This window comes from Simochromis diagramma, unplaced genomic scaffold (genome assembly GCF_900408965.1).
Source record: "Simochromis diagramma unplaced genomic scaffold, fSimDia1.1 OVJJ01000456.1, whole genome shotgun sequence".
NCBI lineage: Eukaryota > Metazoa > Chordata > Actinopteri > Cichliformes > Cichlidae > Simochromis > Simochromis diagramma.
In genome coordinates, this window is record NW_024387186.1 from 1,075,674 (window position 1) to 1,097,737 (window position 22,064).

Below are 22,064 nucleotides of genomic sequence, written 5' to 3' on the forward strand. Positions count from 1 at the left end.
GAGGAGGAGTTTACAGGAAACCACGGCAACAACAGGGCTTTAATAACAGCCTGTGACACACACACACACACAGTAACACACACAGAAACAGTAACACATACACACACAGTAACACACACACACACAAACAGTAACATACACACACACACACAGACACAGTAATAAACACACACAGACACACACACTGTAACACACACACACTGTAACACACACACAGTAATAAACACACACACACACACACACACACACACACAGTAACACACACACACACACACACAGACACACACACACACACAGTAAAACACACACAGACACAGTAACACAAAAACACACACACAGTAACACACACACACACAGTAACACAAACACACACACAGAAACACACACACACACACACACACACACACACACACACACAAAACACACACCACAACACACAGTAAAACACACACAGAGTAAACACACACACACACGCACACACACACACAGTAACACACACACACACACACACACAGTAACACACACACACACACACACAGTAACACACACACACACACACACAGCAACACAAACACACACACAGCAACACAAACACACACACAGTAACACACACAGACACAGTAACACAAACACACACACAGAAACAAACACACACACAGTAACACAAACACACACACACACACACACACACACACACACACACACACACAGTAACACAAACACACACACACACACACACAGTAACACACACACACACACACACACACACACACACACAGTAACACAAACACACACACACGCGCGCACACACAGTAACACACACACAGTAACACAAACACACACACACGCGCGCACACACAGTAACACACACACAGTAACACAAACACACACACACAGTAACACAAACACACACACACACACAGTAACACACACACACACACACACACACAGTAACACACACACACACACACACAGTAATAAACACACACACACACACAGTAACACACACACACACAGTAACACAAACACACACGCACACACAGTAACACACACACACACACACACACACACACAGTAACACAAAGTAACACACACACACACACACTGTAACACACACACACACACACAAACACACACACACAGTAACACACACACACACACACACAGTAACACAAACACACACACACAGTAACACAAACACAGTAACACACACACACACAGCAACACACACACACACAGTAATAAACACACACACACACACACACACACACTTACTGTTAATGTGTGTGGTCTACAGCAGTCTTTTGATTGGTGGATGTTTGGTGTTAGCGTGATATGAAGATGAAGCTGGAGACCCTCGTCCTCCTCAGTGGGTCCCACAAAGCGGTGAGGTCCGGGTCTTTGGCTCCGCCGCTCCTGGAGCCGCTGTGTCTGTGCGTAGGCGTGCAGGTGACAGGTGAGTTAGTGAGGAGCTTTTAGTGAGATTTACAGCCTCGTGAGTCACAACGAAGCCTCCTCGGCGCCGATCTCCACGCTGTCATCGGCGCCATGTGAAACACAAGGCAGGAGTGAATAAAAAACTGGAAACAGGAGCGAAAGGTGCAGCGTGACATCAGAGGCTGAAAATTCTCTGCATGAAATATTCATACCTCATGTCACACAGGTGTGTTCACAGTTCACACAGCCACGCCGGCAGGTAGGAGGAGGAGCAGGTACTGCGTGAGTCACATGACCCCGTCTGCTACTGCATGAACTTGCTCTGACCCTGCGGGACGCACACACGAAGATGATCTGGTCTCTAAATGCAGGTAAAAGGAGACCCGCTCTCACCTGTCCTGATTATCACACCTGAAGTCAGGTTTACCTGCAGACTGTGACCCCTGACCCCTGCAGTGGGGTAACATCTGGGTGCAGTTTCTATCAGAAGTTAAAGGTGTGCTTTCACCTCTGGAACGTTTCATCTGTGCTTAGCGGCTCTGAAAGCATCACAAAATCTGGCTCTTCCATACAAACAGGTGCTGCACAGGTCTGAGGGTCTTACCTGGACTTCCATCCTCACCTTAGCTGCACCTCAGTGAGGAGGTGTCCTCCCGGGCCTCCCCCTCTGTGTCTCCGCTCAGTGTTTGGTGTAAGTGTCCTTAAATCCAGCAGCTCGTCCTCTTAATCCAGTCCGATAATCTGCCGCTGCGCTCACTCATTAAAGCTCCATACCGGGCCGTCAGCTGGAGCAGAGGCTGATCTGGGACCAGCCAGTATAATAATAATAATAATAATAATAATAATATTAATAATAATAATAATAATAATCACCATGAATATGTTTCTTTGTGGCTGTCGGGTCTCTTTTGTATGGAGGAGAAGTCCTTTTTAGGGCTTTGCTGTGGGTCTGCCTCTGTGCGTGTGCAGGTCTCATTCACTGACCTGAGTGCAGTCAGACCATCAGTGCTGAAACATCTGGAGCTTCATGAAGCCACAAACCAGCTGTTTAACACTGATGTGTTTCCTGCATTTCAAACACGTTAAAGATGATTTGTGCTTATTAAACTTTAAACAGCAAGCCTGCCTTCAAGAAACCCAATCAGCTCCTATGGTTTTTCACATTAAAAGCTCGTGCTTATTTTTTAGGGTTTGACTATAATTGAAACTCTTATTGTGAAGGACGATGCCTCTTTTATTTAGACACAATGTGAACTCTTTAACGAGGTGTTCAATGTGAGACTAAAAACTGTTTTTAAAGGGACGTTTGTACAGAAGTGTGAAAGCCTGAGACGGCATTAAATAAAACTCGAACTGTGTTTTGAGGATAATGAGAAATAATGAATCTTTCACCTTAATCCGCGTGTGCAGGATTATTTCATGACGTTTTGAAATAATCCTGGACAGGTGATTTAATATCAGTCTTCAGCAGAAATGGAGCGAAAAATCCTTTTTAGACGGACCTTTGTATGCGCGGCACGTGCACTTTTATGTTTGTCTATTGAAATATTTTTAAAATGTTAAAAAAATATATAATATTTAGTTTTTATTATATGGGGAGTTTAAACAAAAACAAAAATCAAACATTTTCAAAAGTTTATAAAGAAACGGGCCCGGCTCCGGTTCGGTGAAGCCGCAGGTGGAGGCTGAGTGGAGGAATGACTGGAGGAGGAGGGGGGGGGGAGCAGCGGAGGGCCGGACCTGCACGGGGAGGAGGAGGAGGCTCACATCAGTCCGCAGGTCACCATCACCTCCTCCTCCTCCTCACTAACTCTCGGCTCGGCACGGCACGCTTCCACCTGGAGCAGCGCGCAGACACTCAGACGGGAACAGGACCGGGAGGCCAGGAGACCCGGAGCGGGACCTGCAGGATCCGCGATCCGGCCGCGGGCTCCCGACATGCTGGGCACGGTGAAGATGGAAGGCCACGAAGCTCCGGACTGGAGCGGATACTACAGCGAGGAGGTCGGTCACTGCCGCGCCCACGGCGTTAGACCCGGGCCAAGAGCCGGGATAAGAGCCCGGCCGGATTAAAGCGTTTAACGGGAAAACTGCGCGAAAGTTCTCCGGTTAAAGTTCGGGTTCCGGTTTGGTTTTAAAACTGTGTTTTTTTATTTATCTTTTATTTATCAGAAAATCCAAAGCAAGTAAAAATGAACTTTATCAGAGAGAAAGCGAGAGATTTAAAAATCTGTTTAATCAGCTTTAAATCTTTCTTCAAACACGAGCAGCAAAATCAGAGCGTTTGGTTCCGGATAATATATCTTATATTAACTCTATAATATTTAATATTAAATAAATACACTTAATATAACAGAAAAAAAATCTGCGGCGATTTTATTCAAATTAAAATAACAAAGATAAAAAAAAGTTTCAGAGTTTCAGAGAAAATCAGAACAAAGAAGCTGAGACTCTAAAATCGGGTCTTTTTCAAACTGACTCTGGCGCAGACACGAATCCGCTCCTTCGCTGCGGGTATTGATCACTGATTATCGGAAATAATAATAATAATAATAATAATAATAATAATAATAAGAAGAAGAGCCGCTATTACCGGATAAACCCGAGTTAATTTTCCAAGGATTGTAACAGAAACTATTTGTTAATCTCTCTGATGTGAAAACTTTTATTTAATCATTGATTCATTTCATCCGTTTCATTTTTAATTATCTCAGTTCTGTTTCACCGCAGAAAGTCACAATTATATTAAAGAAATATAAACAATAATAATCACAGACAGCAGTAACGTTTTTAATGTTTCAGTGAAATCTAAACAAACTGCGTTTATTTCACCTTCACGACGTGAAAGTTTAAATAAACTGATTTATTTTAACTTTATTTAATCGTTACTCCGTCAAGAAAAACAATCAAAATAAACAATCAAAATAAACCAGAACAAAAAAAAAATCATGAATATTTTAAATTAGATTCTGAATGAGGATGAAAATCTTCCGATAATAAACTGATAATCAATCATTTTATTTAATGGGAAAAACGAAGCTGTGGTTTTATTTTTATTTTTTTAATTTATTTATTTTAAACCCGTATAATAAAAAATCTGAAAATGAAAATCAAACTGAAGTTGGAACAAAGAGCAGGAGGCCGCTGCTGACCGAGCCTCAGTCAGAAACAATAAAGTTTAATAATCTCAAAATAAACTGCAAAATAAAAAAATTAAATTAAATTAAATTAGTTCTCCTCAGCTAATTAAAACTTTTAAAATGTGAATGTGGAGGAGAAACTCGGACCCTACATACAAGTATAAAGTATCATCATTGTTATCAATAATAGGACGCTTTAAGAATGAAAATCAGATCCTGTCACTTCAAACTGTTCATCAAATACACAGAAAACGTTCTTTAAATGGTTTTTAAACCAGGTTCCCAGGCATGTATCATTAATGGACTGCTCTTTATTTCTTACTGAGCGCTCACACACATACACTTCAAGATTGGAGGAGCTGGGCATCGCGCCGCTGACTTTTCCTTTGGTCGGCGACCCGGTCTTCCTCCTCCTCCGGTCCTGGGCTAAGATCTCTGGACCAGGCTTAACCCTCCTCTGCAGACCTGACTGTCCACATGATTCTGGAATAAAATCTGAGGAGACTTAATCAAGTTTCACATTTTTACAGGCAAACAACCAGCAGGGGGCACTGCAAAAGGACAGTCCAACAGAACAAACTGGGTCTTAGACCTGGTTCTGGTTTCAAACTTTTCTGTATTTAGTCCGATTGGTCAGCGTCTTGGTCCTGGTTCTGACTGGTTCTGGTCTCTCTCTGCAGGTGTACTCCCCAATGGCCAGCGCTGGGATGGGTTCTGGTCTGGGGATGGGCTCCATGTCCGGCTACATGTCGAGCACTGGGACCACGTCAGGTTCCTTCAACATGTCCTATAGCGGCACTGGTCTCAGCCCTGCCCCCGTAGGAGCAATGGCGAGCTCTGCTCCGGCGGCCATGACGGGGCTGGGTGGGGGAGTGGCATCGATGGGCGGGGCCTTGAGCCCATCCGGGATGGGTTCGGTGTCGGCCCAGCAGGCCTCGATGGGCCTAAACCCGTACGGCCCCATGAGCCCCAGCATGAGTCCCGGCATGGCGTATGGCGGAGGCGGACTAAACCGAGCCCGGGACAACAAAGCGTTCAGACGGAGTTACCCACATGCCAAGCCACCATACTCCTACATCTCCCTCATCACCATGGCGATCCAGCAGGCGCCCAGTAAGATGCTGACGCTAAGCGAAATCTACCAGTGGATCATGGACCTGTTCCCATACTACCGACAGAACCAGCAGCGTTGGCAGAACTCCATCCGCCACTCGCTGTCCTTCAACGACTGCTTCGTGAAAGTGTCGCGCTCGCCGGACAAACCGGGGAAGGGCTCGTACTGGACCCTGCACCCGGACTCCGGGAACATGTTTGAGAACGGCTGCTACCTACGTCGCCAGAAGAGGTTCAAGTGCGAGAAGAAGATGTCGACCAAGTCAGACGGCAGGAAAGAGCAGGTGGGCAGCAGCGGAGGCGGGGCTGCGTCTCCCACAGGGGATGCTCTCAAAACTCCAGGACTCCTAGACTCCTCGCTGCCCTCCTCCAGCCAGGCTGCTTCGCCCCCCGGGCTGGACCTGCGGGGAGGCGTGGGCGGGCCATCCGACCTGAAGGTGTCCAGTGCCCAGCTCCTTTCCTCGCTGTCACTGCCCCCCCACTCCATGGCTCACGAGTCGCAGCTCCATATCAAAGGAGACCCGCACTACTCCTTCAACCACCCGTTCTCCATCAACAACCTGATGTCGTCCTCGGAGCAGCAGCACAAACTGGACCTGAAGGCCTACGAGGCCCTGCAGTATTCCTCCTACAACACCGGGGTGGGGTCCGGCCTCGGGGGGAGGACCATGGAGCCGCTGGAGGCTTCCTACTACCAAGGGGTCTACCCCAGACCACTCCTCAACACCTCATAGTAGCTGCTGCGCCTCCTGCTGGACTCTCTGCATGCAGCTGTCATAGACATCCTGTTGGACTGAGACGGACTTCTGAACTCCTGCACTGTGACCGAACCGGGACGCCAACAGACATGATGAGACTGACCCCAGGTCTGTGATCTGCTTTTACACACGAGTCACAAATGATCTGAGGTACAAAAACAACAACCGGGTCAGACTTGAACCAGAGTCCAGATTGTGATCCACCTGAAGAACCCTGGAAGGTAAACCACAGGGTTCTGCTAGGAGGTGGAGCCTGGGAGTCCTGGTTCTGAGTCTGATCCTGCTTTGGTTGGGGACACAGAGAAACCCAGTACTGCAAAACCAGTGTCATCGGACCCGTTCAATACTCAGTTCCCACCGGTGTAACCAGACTCCCTTCAGCAATGTCAGTCTGCATGTAGGCAAAGCCATACCAAACTTCATTCAAGTTTTAAGTAATTTAATGTTAGTTTTCATGTAGGCAAATCCAAGACAAGCTCTGTATGTAAGCATGAATATCCGCAGTTAGTGTGGGTACTGCGGCTAGTTTAACATTAGTCTGCATGTAGCATGAGTTGTGACCAAACTCCATTCAAATATCAGTGAATTTAACACACAGACGTGTGGTTTGAATCAGTGGCTGTTGCAGGTAAAGCTGCATTAGCTAACTTATAAAACACCAAACAGTTCTGTAAGTTTAAAGTGTGAAGACCTTTAGGTTTCTCTGATCCAGGTCAGAGACTCGGTTCTTTAAGGACTCGGTCAGAACTCTCTGCTGTCTCTGAGATCCTGGCCAGCAGCACACATTAACATTGACCTTTCACCCTCAAGTGTGACCGAGCATGGCTCTTTCGGCTCAGGCATCTGTGAAACTGTTGGTGTCCCTCAGAGGGCCATGAGCCGCAGGTTGAGCCACAGTGGTTTGGAGTCCTGCTTAGAGCAAGGTCAAAGGTCACACTGCAGATGTTTACAAACACATTGATGATCAGGACTCGTCTTTCTGATCAGGATTTATTTCTCCCACGACCTTGTCTGCTCCTCTGCTGACCTCTGGCAGGGTCGCGCGGCCCAGCATGAGAACCTGCCGCTCAGATGAAAGGCTTTTCATTTAAAGGATCATTTCACCCCAAAAACAGTCCCGCTCTGCCATTCTCACCACACGTTCCTCGCCGCCGTTTGGGCTGGAGGAAGCACTCAGTCAGGAAAAGTGTTCAGAATATTGAAGTTAAAGTACTCTGACGTAGCTGTTACTAACAGAGAAAATTAAAATATTTGTAGTCATTAAAAGTTTATAAAGATAAATAAATGTCCTGATACAGCAGCTTCTGTTTTAAAAGAAAGATTCATCTTAACAGGGTCACGGAGCAGGAACAGCACGAGGACATGTCTGATTTTCAAATCGAATGCAAACAAGTTCATTTGACTTCCTGTGAAGCTGAAACTTCGAGATCGCAGAACCAGAGTGAGGGTCACACAACATTGACACAACACTCAGCATTCACACACAGGTGAGGCTGAAGCTGCTTTCAGGGTTTCAGTACTTTTACTCAAGTAACTTCATTCTGAGTACTTTTACTTGACAAACTTCAGACGTTTATATGCTGCTGCAGTTTGTTACTGGAACTTTTTTTTTATTGATCTAACAATTTATAGACGTGCAGCTGAGACGATCGATCAGTGATTTGATGATTTATGTTTTTCACTGAAAAATGTTTGCTGCTTTTCTTTTTACGTTTGAGGAACTATTTTAAAAACCAAACAACAGCAGCACTTTAAAACAAGCTCGACAGAAACAAGAAACAAACCCGATGATATATATCAATAATTAGAGAGTATTTTTACTCTGATTACTGTTAGTATTCAGTGTAACTCAAACCGGTTATGATTTTCAGATATAAAATCAAACGAGTTCGAGCTGAATGAAAAAAAAGAATCGTTAATGACAGTAAACTTCTTCTCACAGGGTTAAAGCACCTGAGTCACGTGACTGGCAGAAAAGCACCTGATCCATTTTATCCAATCACAAACTAACCACATAAACCTGAATTACATCATAACTCATCATTATTGTTATTTAAAGGTGTGTTTGGGGTGGAATAACCTTTATTAAATTTTAATTCATTGCCAGTTCATCGTCTTTCACTTAGTTTCAAACTGGAGTTAAACTTTCAAAATTAGTTCATTGCAAGAAGCTTCAAAATAGGAGCGTGGAGTGTTGGAGCACTTCCTGCTTCTGAGCATGCTCTGTAGCTCTTTCTTGGCCTGACCTGTGTTTTAGCGCTCCCCCCGACGTGACCGGAGACACGAGGCCGCAGGAAGTCTGCCAGCGGTGCCCTCCATGCCAGACTGTGAGGAGAGCAGTTGTAACATCACAGCCTGGGATGAAGGGCGTGGCGTTCTGTCGCTGAGGTGTGCCGGTCACTTCCTGCTCGCGAGTTTAACCACTTGACAGCACCTGCAGCAGAGCATGACTTCACATGACCTCTGACACATAAACAGGAAGCAGAGAGACTCAATAATCAACAACGGATCGAGCGTTGGGTTCATCCTCCAATCAGTCGATCGATGATCTGATCGATCGGTGACTCTGTGTGTAGAAGCAACATCACTTCCTGTCTGTGTATTTAACCCATCACAATTATTAATTATTGATTATTACCATGTGCATGAATGAAGTGGGAGGTCTTCTTCTTCTCCTTCTGTCGCGTCCTCGTTGTGAGTTTGTCCTTCGTTGGTTTTGATGCATGTTTTAACTTATTCTGTCATTTTCAAATAAAAACATGGAACGCTGCAGGCTGATCGGGTTATTGATTGTTGATCGATTCAGACGTGTTTCATTTATCGACCATTTACGTTACTGATTACAAAACAAACAGACCGATGTTGGAATCAGCTGATAACCGATCAATAAATGTCTCTGCTGCCCTGTGAAAACCACGTATCTCGCTCAGAGAACTAATTTATTTATCAGGAGAACAAAATTACTGATCACTTATGACTAATCAATCACATGCAGCAGTCAGCTGATAACAGCAGAATAATCAGAACTGATCGATCAAGTATCAGTAAATTCATTTATCTTCGATAAGCTGAGGACAAAAGAACATTTTCATTGAGAACATTGAGAAGAACGATCTGATTTTTACTGGTTTTAATTTTGTCTCTTTGATTTCATTTAATCGAGAAAATTGTTTCCAATAATCGTCAATTTCAGCAAAAACAAAGAGCACGAGTGACTCGAAAACTCGTCCGTCACTCGCTGTGATTCTTCAAGACTCACTGAAAAAGTACAATCAAATAAATAGATACATAAAATAAACGATTAAAATAAAATGTGTATTTGTTTTATTTTATTTTTTTGTTAGTTCTGGTGGACAGAAAGCTCGTATCTCCAGGCGTCTCTGTGACCGCGTTTTTGTTTGTTTGTTTGTTTTTAGTGTAAACACCGGAAACAGCTGATTTATTATTTTTTCCGTTTTTATATTTCGTTTCTTTTATTTTGTCCTGTTTTTGTTTCATTTACAGTTTTAATGTTTTTTATTGTTTATTTGTTTGTTGATTTTATCTTCACGTCTTTCTGTCGCCGTGTTTGTGTTTCTTTAATTATTTTTATTTAATTCTCCTTTATTTATTTTTTAATTTTGGTTTTATTCCCGGTTTATTTTCACCGCTTTGTTTTAGTTTCTTTATGTGTTATTATTGTTGTGCCCCCGGTGTTTCGGCTCCGCTCGGCTCGTGTCTCGGGCTCAGGCCGGCCTCGGTCCGCCTCCCGCGGTCTCGCGGTGCGGATTTCGCGGCTGTTTGCGGGCCGTGAACCTGAACACGAGCCGACAGATTTCACTTTGATCTCAAGCTTTTTCCCCTTTTTGCCGCAAAATGTCTCCAGTGATCCCGGAATTACCCGCCAATTATCCGCAGACATGAACCCGCAGCGGAGACGCGCACAGAGCCCGGACAGTCGAGCTGGGCCGAGAGGAGCCGAAGGCCGCTTCGGAAGGACAAACAAACAAACGACGAAACAATAAACGTAAGAAATTAGAAATGAAAAGTAGGAATAAATAAAAACAAGAAATAAAAACACAGAGAGGAGGACGCACGTCTTTCAAAATAAAACTTCTAAAAATAATGAAAAACATTTATGTTGAAAGTAAAACAAAATTCAAAATGGTGACAGAGAATTTATCTTATTTTTATTCAGTTTTTATTTTTAATCCACAAACAAATCAAAGCAATTAAATGATTTGAGCTTGTTTACAGTGGAGCTCTTTGATTGTTTCTTTGTTTTTGAGCATCAGAAAAGTCTGACTTCTGATATGAAGAACAGCGCTCTGTGTGTGTGTGTGTGTGTGTGTGTGTGTGTGTGTGGGGGGGGGGGGGCATTTCATTTGCTGCCGTTTTTCAAACACTGACCTTCATGTGTCATGATTTAACACAGACTTTTATTGTGGAGGATCAGAGCTGACTGTAGACCAGTTTATATGTTCGTTAACACACACACACACACACACACCTGTACGCAGAGACCTGACCTAAAACCAGGACCGGTCCTTGTGTCAGGTCCCTGTCGTGCAGTGGACAGGAGCTGTTGTGTTAACACAGTGATTTACAGAAACAAGAAAGGAAACAAAGGCGGTGAGAGAATGAAGAGAGATGAGACAGAAACACAAACCGTTTAAATTAACGTGTGTTACCTGGAATAAAACACGCACATGCTGCGTGGGGATCAAACATAAGAGTTTGAAAAGATAAATTAAAAACGAGTTCATTTTTATGTGATGAAACATTAAAAGTGAAACCTTTTTAAGATTAAAAGCTGGCGGTCACACATCAAATATTAATTATTGATCAGTTACCTGATGGATGAGCTCAGAATCTGATTTATTCAGAAATAAATAAATCAAAGACCTTTGATTCAAAAATCATTGATCATGAATTCTTTAGGCCAAAATAATCAATAACAATTATCTTGAATCCTTTTTTTCTGGACTTAATAAAATTAATTTGATCAATCAAACGTGCACCATCAGTTTATAACACGTGATTATTGATTATCGATCATGTTGAACATCCTCAGCAGGATGATGTGTAAACGTCGTGTGAACGTTTGTTTGTTTTTTCCGTGTTTGTGGCATAAATCAAAAATTATGAGCAAAAGTCGTCCTGCTGATCGTTTCAAACTGAACGATTATCGGCAATAAATCTTTAAACAAACGCGAGCAGCTGTCCTCTGACTGTGACGTGAATATTAATGATTTTAAACATGTTCCAAGCATGTGTGAGTTTAAACAACACGTTGAAAACTCTTGATTTCAAACATGAAAACGGCGAGTGTCGTCTCTGAGGCGACACAGCAAACATTCAGACTGAACATCGGTATTCATCCCCGAGAATCAAACACAATAAAACACTAAACAAAGATTTATAATAATAATCATGATGATGCAAAATAAGCAGTAAAATTACATTAAATGAAATGAAATACTAGTGGGTCTTCTGCAGGTATTTCACAGTAAAAGTTTATTTTTCAGAGGTCAGATGTCGGGGCTTTTATTTTCTCGGGCTGATCCTCGGACTGTCCGCTTAGCTGATGCGACTCTGGCCGAGGACTGTGGGAGGAGGTGATGATGGAGGTGAAGACTGAGGCCGTCGCGTCTCCTGATGGAGCGGAATCCTCGCTGTAATACGGGCCATATGTTCTCGGCAGGGTGGAGGGGGGCCCTCCGGCGGCGGCGGGCCCGGCCCTGAGGCCCCCGGCCTCATTTCTCTAAAGCTCTCGCTCCTTTTCTCTCCACTCACGCCTTATGGAGGGAGATGGCGGCCACAATGCGGCGGCCTTCGGCCCTTTTCTTCCCCTTGCCTTTCATTCGCCCGCTAGAAAAGCGCGAACAGGGGCCCCGGGGCCACTAATGCCTTTTGATGGGGATTAGAATTAATTATCTCCAATAACACAATTGTGCCGGGCCACGAAAAGAGCAAAGAAATCCCCTCCAAAACCATAGAAGAAGAAAGGAGGCGAGGGCGATCAAAGCGGGGAGAGAGAGAGCAGCTGCCTCTCCATTAAAACGATACGGAGGAAGTTTATTAGAGCTTTGAGGGCCTAATATGGATCAGCCGGGAGGTTGGTGGTCCTGCGGGGGGGTTACAGATGATGGAGGGAGGGGGAGGAGGCGCGGGGTAATTGGCAGAGATTTCATGGTCGTTCAGCTCAAACCGGATCACTGAGCAGCAAAGTTTCAGCTGCTGAAACATGAGATCAGCTTCCTCTGATCAATCAATACAGTAATCTCTGTCACTGATTGGAATATTCAAACACTCAGCTGATCGAGCTGTTATTGATCGTGTAAAAACTTCAAACTGCTCGCGAGTCAGTGAGAGGGGGCCGAGGCCCAACCGCCATAAACTAAACATAACAACATGAACATGGTTGTGGATCATCAGGCCAGCAGCAACCAACTATTGATTGGTTATTGATCGATCAGTGGTGAACTGATGATTTCAGTGATTGGACAGTTATATTAGATCAATAAATTTGATCAGTGACACGACTGATGCAGAGACGGCGTCCACAGTCTCACCACACGGAAACTGGCTGATCACAAGTTGCTGCAACCAGCACAGTTGGATGTAAGGCGGTTGCAGAGGTGTGCGGTGGGGGGTCCAGCTCAGAGCCAATCACAGACAGAAGCACCTGTGGCAACGGGCTCGTCTGCTTTTATTCTGAAAGAAGAGGTGCATCAGCTCATCGTTGCATCACCATGTTGCTGCAGCAGAGCTGCAGGCCGCTTCAGAGGTGCATGTTGATGCAGGAAGTCACAGACATTTTGTGCTTGTTCCTGACTGGCTGACAGAAATCTTCCTAAAACAGTACCCACCAATCAGAAAACTGCAGGGTGGAAAGTCGAACCCAAAATCTGCAGTTGGGGCGTGGCTTTTTAGACTTCCAGGTGGCTGTGGCTTTGTGCTGCTGGAGCATTTTCATTTATTTGACCAATAGCATGGCTGCTCTGAGGTTACCGTTCCCAAACATCCAACCAGTCTCTGCTCCAGGTTTAGGGGCTGAAATCAAGGATTTTGATTGGATCCTCCAGATCAGCAGGTGTGTGTGCGATGCAGACATAACGTCACAATGTCTGCGCTTCACCCTCTAGACCAGGGGTGGGCAACTTCAGGCCTCGAGGGCCGGTGTCCTGCAGGTTTTAGATATCACCCAGGGTCAACACACCTGAATCACATGACTCGTTCATTACCAGGCCTCTGGAGAACTGCAAGACATGTTGAGGAGGTCATTTAGCCATTTAAATCAGCTGTGTTGGATCAAGGACACATCTAAAACCTGCAGGACACCGGCCCTTGAGGCCTGGAGTTGGACACCCCTGCTCTAGACCGACTCAGTAGTGAAGCCTCTGCTGGACGGAGGAGGAACTGCAGGTTTGGTGCTTCTCTGCTGCACACCTGTGATGGCTTCACCTGGAGCTCTGTGATTGGTTTCTCCGAGTGAGAGGGTCTCTGTGTGGCGTTTGGCTAACGGTATGTGAACTGCAGTCCTTGAGCTAGAGCGCTGTGGAGTGCTTCCACCCTGCTGTAACCACACCCTCACCTACAAACACTTTGATCAGTCACATCCACCCAGAGTCTCTGCATCAGCACAGAGATGACTAGGCTTCTAATCAAAACTTTACTGACGAGTTCAACTGCAGCACACGCCCAACTTCTACTTGCCGCACAAACAGGAAGGGAGTTTAGAGAGCCAACAGCCAATCAGAGAGCAGGATTCTCTGTGGGAGGTGGACCTCAGAGAACCGAGTTAACACGAGATGAGAGAGATCGAGACCACACACACACGTTTCATGTCTTAGTGAGGACATAGGAAATTGACATAACCCTTTCCCGAGCTGCTTCCCCTAACCATCAAAACTGAATGCCTAACCCTGCCTAAACATAACCATAACCCAACCTTAACCTAACTGTAAACCTGACACTAAAACTACATTTTAATAATCCCTTCAAACTTGTGGGGATGGGACTGTTGTTCCCCACAAGTAGTAAAGTAGTAAAATTACATTTTTTCACACACATGCACACCCACACCCACACCCTCTCTCTCTCTCCCGGGTGGCGTCAGAAGTTGGAGCTCCAACAAACTGAGTCTTTCTTCAGAACAAGCAGATTAACGGCCGACGGATTAAAACCACCCAAGACGACCACGAGTGGTCTCCTGTCACTGTGGTAACCAGGCAGTGGTGGGAGGGGGGGCCTCCACCCCACACACTGCTGTCAGGTGGGAACCCCGTATCTCCATGTCTGTATTAAAGTTTGTCTGACTCACTTCAGTCTGAACATGTCTTACGATTTAAAATCAACAATTATTTCTGTTATTTCTATTTTGTCGTCATCTCCGAGGTCAGATTGGGGTCATGGATCTTTTTGCCAAAGTTTAAAGCTCTTTTTTAATTTGTCCCAAATTATTTCCACTTTTCTTCCATGAAACTTGATTTTAATCACACACGTTAAGGTAAATATCATGAATGATCTTCTCTTCTTCCCAGGCCCCTTGGATTCATCCAGCAACCCTCTGAGGGTCATGACCCACTGACTGGAAACCGCTGCATCAAAGTAGTTTCCTCGTTTACAGAAAAGAACATTTGTCTCTTTAAACTTTATTTACAAAAGGATCAGTTGGATTTGTGTGAATAAAATTACAGACTGGTCCTTCACGGGTCCCTCAGACGGCAGGTTTGTCTGACAGGCTCATACACTAAACATCCAGCGGATCACAGCCCCCACAGAGACAGCGGCCAGGGAAGCAGGAGAACATCACATCCAGAAGGCCCTGAGTAAATGTGTTTATCCAGGAGAGAAGGACAAGTGCTGCCTGAGTGAAAACCCTCAGTGATCCCGTACGTGCCAGCTGAAACGCTTTTTCCTCTAAACACCGCGTCTCTGTGGCTTAAACCCTAAACAGTTGTCCACCCTAAGGATCAGGTGCCCTGACACAGGCAGAGTAATGTCAGTCTGTAAGACTTACAGACTCACATTTGTGTGTACCACGTTTACATATCTTTGTGAGGACCAAAACTTAAAATTATACTATACTTGTGGGGACCATCAGCACCTATGGGGACAAAATGCTTCAGTTCAGTGTCAGGGTTACAGTGTGGGGCCCGCCCCGTAGGGGGGCGCAGAGCCATTGTAGGGGGGGGGGCACGGCCTGAAAAGGGAAAAAAAACAACGCTTGGACACTGCTAGCACGGGACGCCCACACAAACGCAAAGCAGGAGATGAAGCATCGCTGAATATGTTTCCAAACCAACTTCATTCTAAGACAAAGACTAGAAAATATGGTGAAGCAAATCTTCCCTTTGGCTTCACCTGCACAAGTGCTGAGGTAGGTCTCCCTGCATGATTGGTTTTCCCTGCGTCAGGAGCAGAGATGGGCAGTAACGTGTTACGAGTTACTGCCCAGTAATCTGATTACTTTTTTCAAGTAACGAGTAAAGTAAGGGATTACTATTGCAAAAACGGTAATTAGATTACCGTTACTTTCCCGTAGGAACGCAGCGTTACTGCGTTACTGCGTTTTGCGAGAATGTCTCATGACAGTGACGTAAGCGAGTGCGACGTTCGTGACAACAGCTGTGTGCAGATCAACAATGGATCATATATCAGTGCGGGAGAGAGTATGAGCGTGCAGCGTTTAAAGCGTGGAAGTACTGACCTTACTTTGAGTTTGATTCCATAAAAAGTGACAAAAACATTAGCGTCCGTTGTGCGTGGGAAGAAAACTTCTTTTTACAGCGAAAAAACCCCCTAAACTTCCAAGCAAGCACCGAGTAGCTACCACGTAATGGGAAACTCACAGAGAAACTCGCGGATTCTTCCACTGACCGCTGCGGCACACCTGCACCAGGGTAAACCTCCGCCTACCCAACTCCTGCTTTACAGGTGAAAATAGAGCAACAGGACCGCTAGTCTTTGATTTTATTTATTTTCTGCTGTGTTTTACTTGCATTTATTTGAAAGACTGAGTGTAAACACAAAAAAAATTATGTGCTGGAATGTGTAGAAATTAGGTTTAAATGTTAAACAAATTTCTTCCAGTCAGAGAATGTTACATATAATTTAAATTTTGCTTGATGCATAAAGTTAAAAGATTAAAACTAATAAAACAAGTTTTAAAAAGAGACTTTTCCATTTGATTACATTTTGTATGATGGATTATGTAGAAAAAGTAGAATTGGGCTGAAAGATCTATCGCTTTATCACCTATTCAGGTTGTAAATCATGTTTTTAAAAAGTAACTAAGTAACTAAGTAATTAATTACTTTTGAAAATAAGTAATCAGTAAAGTAACGGGATTACTTTTTTGGGGAAGTAATCAGTAATTAGTTACTGATTACTTTTTTCAAGTAGCTTGACCAACACTGGTCAGGAGCAGCGCTGGGCTGTTCAAATCACGGACAAACAGGATCCCACATTCTTGATTTTTAGTTCACAAACACTTGTTGTAATGACTAACTACTCCTGACATTTAGCTCTTTATACAGTAAAGTTACAGCAGGTTACAAATAACATCAGGCTGATCCTGCCACGATTTGTTCCCTCTGTCTAAATCACAGACAAACAGGATCCCACAGCTGTTTATGTTTTTAAACCCATTTTGCACAGAGAGGCATTTTTTGAAAAATGTATTGATGCAATGTTGAATATTATTACACATAAAAAAACAACTACAGTAAAATAATCACAGCGTGACGCCTCTGCCTTTGTAAATGGAGGGACAGTAACTGTGTGTTTATGTAAGCTGTAAAACCTGCAGACAGAGACAAAATACTGTTTATCTGCTATTCTGCAATTCCTCTCATGTAAGCAATAACGTGGTGCACAGCTGACGTGAAAAAAGGCACATACCTTTGACGTTGCGTGATGAACTCTGTATTCCTCGTCCACACGGAAACGCAAAAAATGAGTTTAAAAAAAATCTCCGTTTTCGGTGATTCGAAACGCCGTTTACGTGTGGACGACACAGCTGCGTGTTCAAAACTACCCGTTTAGGTGCGGACGCAGCGAGTTAGTAGTTTATTTTCTTACTACCTGCAGATTACTTGTATTTGCTTAATTGTTTACTAAATGTTTGAGGTGTGAAATAAACCGCAATTGAGCAAAATATGGGTGTGTGTGGTTGGAGGATGTGTTCGTGCGTGCGCGCGCGCGAACATTTTTCTGTAAAACAAAGGGGGGCCCAGCGAAAAAAGTTGGGAACCACTGGGTTAGGCTATGGTTATGGTTATGAATTTGTTTTTGATGGTTAGGGTATGTCTATTCGATGTCCTCACTAAGATATGAAAACAACTGTGTGTGTGTGGGGGGGGGGGGGGTTTGCTGTACGTTCACTTTTTCTGTTTCCACCGTTTACAGGAGCCCCCCCCCCCGTTCTTGCCCTAACCCCAAAGTTTTGATGAGTTCTGCAGAAAGTTGTCCTGCAGGAAACCGGCCCGGGGTGGATTAGCCCCAGGCACACTGCTGCTCTCACCGCTGCCTTCAGGAGGCGCTACAGAGCAATGTTTACTGAAACCAGTTTGTCCCCCAACTCTCTGATGAGCGCTGTGGGATAACCCACTCTTATTGGAGCTGAAGTTTACTGTATTGAGTGAGTTGCAGTGAACAATGAATTTATTTATTATTTAAACTGATTTTTTTTAACAGCAAGGTTCCACATGTCACTGTTGTTGTGGGGCATTAATCAATGGGACACCACTAGTGACAATGTTGCATGTGTGGGGCTTCTCAGCCAAAGTTGCATGGACTCCATGTGGGTCAGGCACATTCCCCTGTAACTAAACCATGAGTTTAAATTTGGTGTATTTGGTTAACTAAGTATTAACTCATGAGTGTAAATGTAAAATAAGGTAAATGATGATTATTATTATTGTTACTGTTATTATAGCAGAATCTGGAACAAACACACAGCAGGGCTCGCAAAATCGCTAGCCTGACGTCCCGGGGCTAGCGATATCTCCGGTCGGGCGGCTTATTAATTTAATAACTGTACAGTACTCTGTTTTTGGTAACTATTGTCCTTGATGTAAATATGTTAAAAAAAATTGTGTATGTTTCTGTTCTGTGTCCTGTTTGTTTGTATGTGTTTTTCTTGCTGCTGTTACAACCAAATTTCCCCTTGTGGGACAATTAAAGGATTATTCTATTCTATTCTATTCTAAGTCTTCGGACACAGAAGATCACAATCAGAAGACGAGCGCCGCGGGTCTGATGGAAACAGCTTTTCATTACCTCGTTCTTCATCGCCTGCTGTCAGATTTCATCTGCAGGTCTGCAGACCACCTAAGAGCCTCGTCTCCCACAGCTGTTCAGTCCTGAGTCCAAATCAGAACCTCCTTTTTTATTAAACGCTCCCACATGTATGATTGGTCGTCAGCTCGAGGACTCTGCAGTTACAGAACCAGTCTGACTGACAAACAGCTTCATGCACCTTAGCTCAATAAAAGAAAACATGAGCACAGTAAGAGAAAAACTGAGCTCAGTTCAATGTTATTTATATGGCGCCAAATCACAACAGCAGTCGCCTCGAGGCGCTTTATATTGTACAGTAGATCGTATAATAATACATACAGAGAAAAACCCAAGAATCATATGACCCCCTATGAGCAAGCACTTTGGCGACAGTGGGAAGGAAAAACTCCCTTTTAACAGGAAGAAACCTCTGACAGAACCAGGCTCAGGGAGGGGCGGGGCCATCTGCTGTGATTGGTTGGGGTGAGAGAAGGAAGACAGGATAAAAGACATGCTGTGGAAGAGAGACAGAGGTTAATAACAGATATAATTCAATGCAGAGAGGTCTGTTAATACATAGTGAGTGCGAAAGGTGACTGGAAAGGAAAATCTCATTGCATCATGGGAGGATTCAGGATCACCTGGTCCAGCCCTAACTATATGCTTTAGCAAAAAGGAAAGTTTGAAGCCTAATCTTAAAAGTAGAGATAGTGTCTGTCTCCCGAATCCAAACTGGAAGCTGTTTCCACAGAAGAGGGGTCTGAAAACTGAAGGCTCTGCCTCCCATTCTACTTTTAAATACTCTAGGAACAACAAGTAGGCCTGCAGAGCGAGAGCGAAGTGCTCTAATAGGGTGATATGGTACTACAAGGTACGATGGGGCCTTCCTCCGAAGGGTGGCTGGCCTCTTCCTTAGGCTACGTTCACACTGCAGGCAAAAGCGCATCCAATCCGACTTTTGTGACCCTCTGCGACCCATATCTGATCATGGTGTGACAGTGTGAACGGCACAAATCCGATATTTTCAAATCCGATCTGGGTCACTTTTGTGTGTGTTACTGAATCCGATACATATCCGATGTTTTAGAAAGTGACTGCTGTTTGATGGTCATGTCGCATTAAATCTGTCTTTTACGTCACTGACACAAGACAGACGCCAATTATCAGCGCCGAAGAAGACATCACGAACGCTTCCTGTCCGTCCAGTACAACTATTGGGAAGACAACGTTGGAGAAACGTGAACATTTTATTTGTACTGCATAATCTGCAGATTCTGACAGAAATCTGCAACTATCCTTTGAAGCACCGTTGCTCTAAAACAGAATTAAGGATCATTATTAGGTTATTTACATTATTATGTAAATAACAAAATAACTTAAAGCAAAAATTGGGAAACGTAAAGTCCGAAGTCTTTATATTAAGGGCCATCAGTCAAACAATATTGTTTGTACTGGGTCTAAACAGAGCGCGCTGTGTGTGACGTCTTCTTTTGCGCATGCGGCCGCTTTGAGCGTTCACACTAGAGCACAGAAACAGCTTTAGTGAAGGTTACAAATGATCTTCTTATGGCCTCTGACAGTGGACTCATCTCTGTGCTTGTCCTGCTAGACCTTAGTGCAGCGTTCGATACCGTTGACCATAATATCCTATTAGAGCGATTAGAACATGCTGTAGGTATTACAGGTACTGCACTGCAGTGGTTTGTATCATATCTATCTAATAGACTCCAGTTTGTTCATGTAAATGGAGAGTCCTCTTCACACACTGAAGTTAATTATGGAGTTCCACAGGGTTCAGTGCTAGGACCAATTCCGTTTACATTATACATGCTTCCCTTAGGCAGCATCATTAGAAGACATAGCATACAATTTCACTGCTATGCAGATGACACCCAGCTCTATTTGTCCATGAAGCCAGATGACACACACCAATTAGTTAAACTGCAGGAATGTCTTAAAGACATAAAGACCTGGATGGCCGCTAACTTTCTGCTTCTTAATTCAGATCAAACTGAGGTTATTGTACTCGGCCCTGAAAAGCTTAGAAATATGGTATCTAACCAGATTCTTACCCTGGATGGCATTACCTTGGCCTCCAGTAACGCTGTGAGGAACCTTGGAGTCATTTTTGACCAGGACATGTCCTTCCGGGCAGCACGGTGGCACGGTGGTTAGCACTGTTGCCTCACAGCAAGAAGGTCCTGAGTTCAATTCCACCATCAGGCTGGGGTCTTTCTGTGTGGAGTTTGCATGTTCTCCCTGTGTTTGCGTGGGTTCTCTCCGGGTACTCCGGCTTCCTCCCACCGTCCAAAGACATGCAGCTTGTGGGGATAGGTTAATTGGATAATCCAAATTGTCACTAGGTGTGAATGTGCGAGTGAGTGTGAATGGTTGTCTGTCCTTGTGTGTTAGCCCTGCAACAGACTGGCGACCTGTCCAGGGTGTACCCTGCCTCTCGCCCTATGACAGCTGGGATAGGCTCCAGCGCCCCCCGCGACCCTGAAAAGGATAAGCGGAAGTGAATGGATGGATGGACATGTCCTTCAATGCACATATTAAACAAATATGTAAGACTGCGTTCTTCCATTTGCGCAACATCTCTAAAATTAGAAATATCCTGTCTCAGAGTGACGCTGAAAAACTAGTTCATGCATTTATTACTTCCAGGCTGGACGACTGTAATTCATTATTATCAGGATGTCCAAAAAACTCACTGAAAAGCCTTCAGCTAATCCAAAATGCTGCAGCAAGAGTCCTGACAGGGACTAGAAAGAGAGAGCATATTTCTCCTGTTTTGGCTTCACTCCATTGGCTTCCTGTTAAATCCAGAATTGAATTCAAAATCCTGCTCCTCACATACAAAGTCTTAAATAATCAGGCCCCATCTTATCTTAATGACCTTGTAGTACCATATCACCCTATTAGAGCACTTCGCTCTCGCTCTGCAGGCCTACTTGTTGTTCCTAGAGTATTTAAAAGTAGAATGGGAGGCAGAGCCTTCAGTTTTCAGGCCCCTCTTCTGTGGAACCAGCTTCCAGTTTGGATTCGGGAGACAGACACTATCTCTACTTTTAAGATTAGGCTTCAAACTTTCCTTTTTGCTAAAGCATATAGTTAGGGCTGGACCAGGTGACCCTGAATCCTCCCTTAGTTATGCTGCAATAGACGTAGGCTGCCGGGGGATTCCCATGATGCAATGAGATTTTCCTTTCCAGTCACCTTTCTCACTCACTATGTATTAACAGACCTCTCTGCATTGAATCATATCTGTTATTAACCTCTGTCTCTCTTCCACAGCATGTCTTTTATCCTGTCTTCCTTCTCTCACCCCAACTGGTCGCAGCAGATG

General features: G+C 44.3%; 1 protein-coding gene across 1 annotated transcript; it reads left to right on the forward strand.

The window, feature by feature from the left end:
• Positions 1–3,319: 3,319 nt before the first annotated feature.
• foxa1 (forkhead box A1) lies at positions 3,320–6,698 on the forward strand. Its single transcript, XM_040049816.1, has 2 exons — positions 3,320–3,441; positions 5,258–6,698. Exons 1-2 carry the CDS (start codon positions 3,376–3,378, stop codon positions 6,422–6,424), a joined length of 1,233 nt encoding a protein of 410 aa, XP_039905750.1. The 5' UTR covers positions 3,320–3,375; the 3' UTR covers positions 6,425–6,698.
• Positions 6,699–22,064: the final 15,366 nt, after the last annotated feature.

What these genes read in the sequence shown, in the direction of transcription:
- foxa1 (XM_040049816.1), top strand. Translation starts at nt 3,376, where the DNA reads ATGCTGGGCACGGTGAAGATGGAAGGCCACGAAGCTCCGGACTGGAGC. An exon ending in GCGGATACTACAGCGAGGAG is followed by an intron (nt 3,442 to 5,257) that starts GTCGGTCACTGC and finishes CTCTCTCTGCAG; the next exon opens with GTGTACTCCCCAATGGCCAG.